The sequence below is a fragment of the Mustela lutreola genome, chromosome 15 (genome assembly GCF_030435805.1).
Source record: "Mustela lutreola isolate mMusLut2 chromosome 15, mMusLut2.pri, whole genome shotgun sequence".
Taxonomy (NCBI): Eukaryota; Metazoa; Chordata; class Mammalia; order Carnivora; family Mustelidae; genus Mustela; species Mustela lutreola.
The window spans coordinates 20,870,686-20,873,080 of NC_081304.1; the positions used below are offsets into that span (position 1 = coordinate 20,870,686).

The window sequence follows — 2,395 nt, forward strand, 5'->3', positions numbered from 1 at the left end:
CCATGAAAACGGCCACGAGGCCCAGAGATGCGGATCTGCTGGGTAGAAGTTGTCCCGAGCGCAGGAAGATGCGAGATACACGGCTGGCATATTGAAGGCGCCATCCCCAGTCTACGGGCTTCTGCTCTCAGACCCAGTATTTCCTTCTTCACCACGGTGGACAGGCACACATTTGTATAAGAGGAAGACACAGGAGGAAGAGGAAGGAAGAGCGGAGGAGGAGGGAGGCAGGGAGACAGGGAGGTAGTCGGACGCAGGCAAGAAGGGAGGAAGAGAAAACGAGAACTGTATACCCACTGACGCTGGGGAACAGGCTTGGCGGGTTAACAAGGAGAGGACGAGAGTCTCCAACTCTTCCCGTTATCCCCCGAACTGCCCCACTTGTGTCTCGGCCGGTCCCACGCCGTGGAAAAGCCCTCTGCTTTGCTGCGTGACGCGGGACTGCTGTCTCTCAGGAAGTTCGGTGACTGCTGCTTGCTTCGTCTGGGTGTCCTGCGGCTGTTTCTATCGCCCTGCTTGATTCTGCCTTCACAGACGGAGGAGATGAACTCGCATATCCTGCAGCCCAGAGTCTTTGATCGCACTGGGATATGCAGCTGGGGGGTGGGGGCTCCAAGAGACAGATGCCTGTGGGAGTCTGGAATCAGGCTTGGTGGGGAAACCGACTTGGGCTCAGGCATGACTTCGGCTCATCGCTAGGCATGTTGCCACTTCCTCACGAGGCATGCTGCCAGTCTACATGCAAGCCAGGGACCAGCGCCGGGGAAGGACCGCCAAGCCGACTCGCCAACCTCTTCCCAGGCCAGTGGGACTTGTAACACACGATGAAATTCATAGAGCACGAACGCAGATGCTGATGTGGCCACCTTGTTTTCATCTGAAATGTTTCCACGAGTTATCCCCAATTAAGAAACACGTTAAGCACTTATTTGCTAAAGATTCCTAACATTAGGGGGAAAAAAACTTCCTCTTCTTCCATTCCCGCATCATCAGGAAAACGATGTCAACAATGGGCAAGGAAGTCATGCCCATTGGTCCAAATGTGGGGACCCGGTGCATAAAATCCCCACAGGAGGACGAGACAAATGAATCTGAGAAACTCACCTGGGAACAGAAGCTCCCCCTCCACCTGTGACACCATGACCGAATCGTGCTGCTCCCCTTGCTGCCAGCCAACGTGCTGCAGGACCACCTGCTGCAGGACCACCTGCTGCCAGCCCAGCTGCTGCGGGTGCGGCGGTGGCTGTGGACAAGGCGGCTGCGGGTCCAGCTGCTGTGGGTCCTGCTGCTGCCAGCCTTGCTGCTGCCGCCCAACTTGCTGCCAGACCACCTGTTGCAGGACCACCTGCTGCCGGCCCAGCTGCCGCGGGTGCGGCGGCGGCTGCGGGTCCAGCTGCTGTGGGTCCTGCTGCTGCCAGCCTTGCTGCTGCCGCCCAACTTGCTGCCAGACCACCTGCTGCAGGACCACCTGCTGCCGGCCCAGCTGCTGTGTGTCCAGCTGCTGTCAGCCCAGCTGCTGTGGGTCCAGCGGCTGCGGACAAACTTGCTGTGGCTCCAGCTGCTGTCAGCCAGCCTGCTGTACCCCTGTGTACTGCACGAGGACCTGCTACCACCCCACCTGTTGCTGCTTGCCTGGATGCCTCGCCCAGGGCTGTGGATCCAGCTGCTGCTAGCCTGCTTGCCAGCCACAGCGCCGCCATAACGCCTGCTGGAGGACCACCTCAGACCCACGGCGGCCGCGGCCACCCCTGCTGCGTGTCCGGCGGCTGCCACACTTCCTCCTGACAACGGCCTCACCAACAACCCACGAACGGCACACAGCACCGATTGGCCAGCGGGGAAACGGACACTGACAAACGTTGCCCAAACCCAGCATGCAGTCGCCAACATTTCCGCTACTCACCTGCCTGTTCAAAGCCTTGGGAATCGGCTGGAGGAAGTGTGGACCACTTCTCCTGATTCTCTTCTTCCTCAGGTCTTGGGAGTCCCCTGCCAGCGTCATGCATGCGGACATGGAGTCAAGATCTCTGCCTTGACTCCACAGTCAAGATGGTCATCCTGCCTGACGACCTTGGAGAAATAAAGCCCCTCACACCTGGTAGAAATGCATTCTTTTGCAACTCTTGGTGTCTGCGCAAGGAGGGTTTCCTTCTCGGTGCATTCATGGTCCTTGGATGCTGATTTCTTCCTGTCGGGACCCTTCTGCATGTCTCCCTAGACACAGGGACTCTCACATGAGTGTCTTAATAAACCCAGTACCGATCTGCATACCATAACGCTGTCCGTGTCCCCGTACGGCATGCGCGACCTAATGGTTTCTGTACAGGTCACAGCCCACATGCACTAATTACCCGTTTGGAGACTCCTAGCCGGCCCCCACAAATTCCTATCTCCA

The 2,395-nt window shown here is 58.2% G+C and overlaps 1 protein-coding gene across 1 annotated transcript; it reads left to right on the top strand.

The window, feature by feature from the left end:
* Positions 1 to 1,139: 1,139 nt before the first annotated feature.
* On the top strand, positions 1,140 to 1,673 carry LOC131816635 (keratin-associated protein 9-4-like). The gene has a single exon (XM_059149558.1). The coding sequence runs from the start codon at positions 1,140 to 1,142 to the stop codon at positions 1,671 to 1,673; it is 534 nt and encodes a 177-aa protein (XP_059005541.1).
* Positions 1,674 to 2,395: the final 722 nt, after the last annotated feature.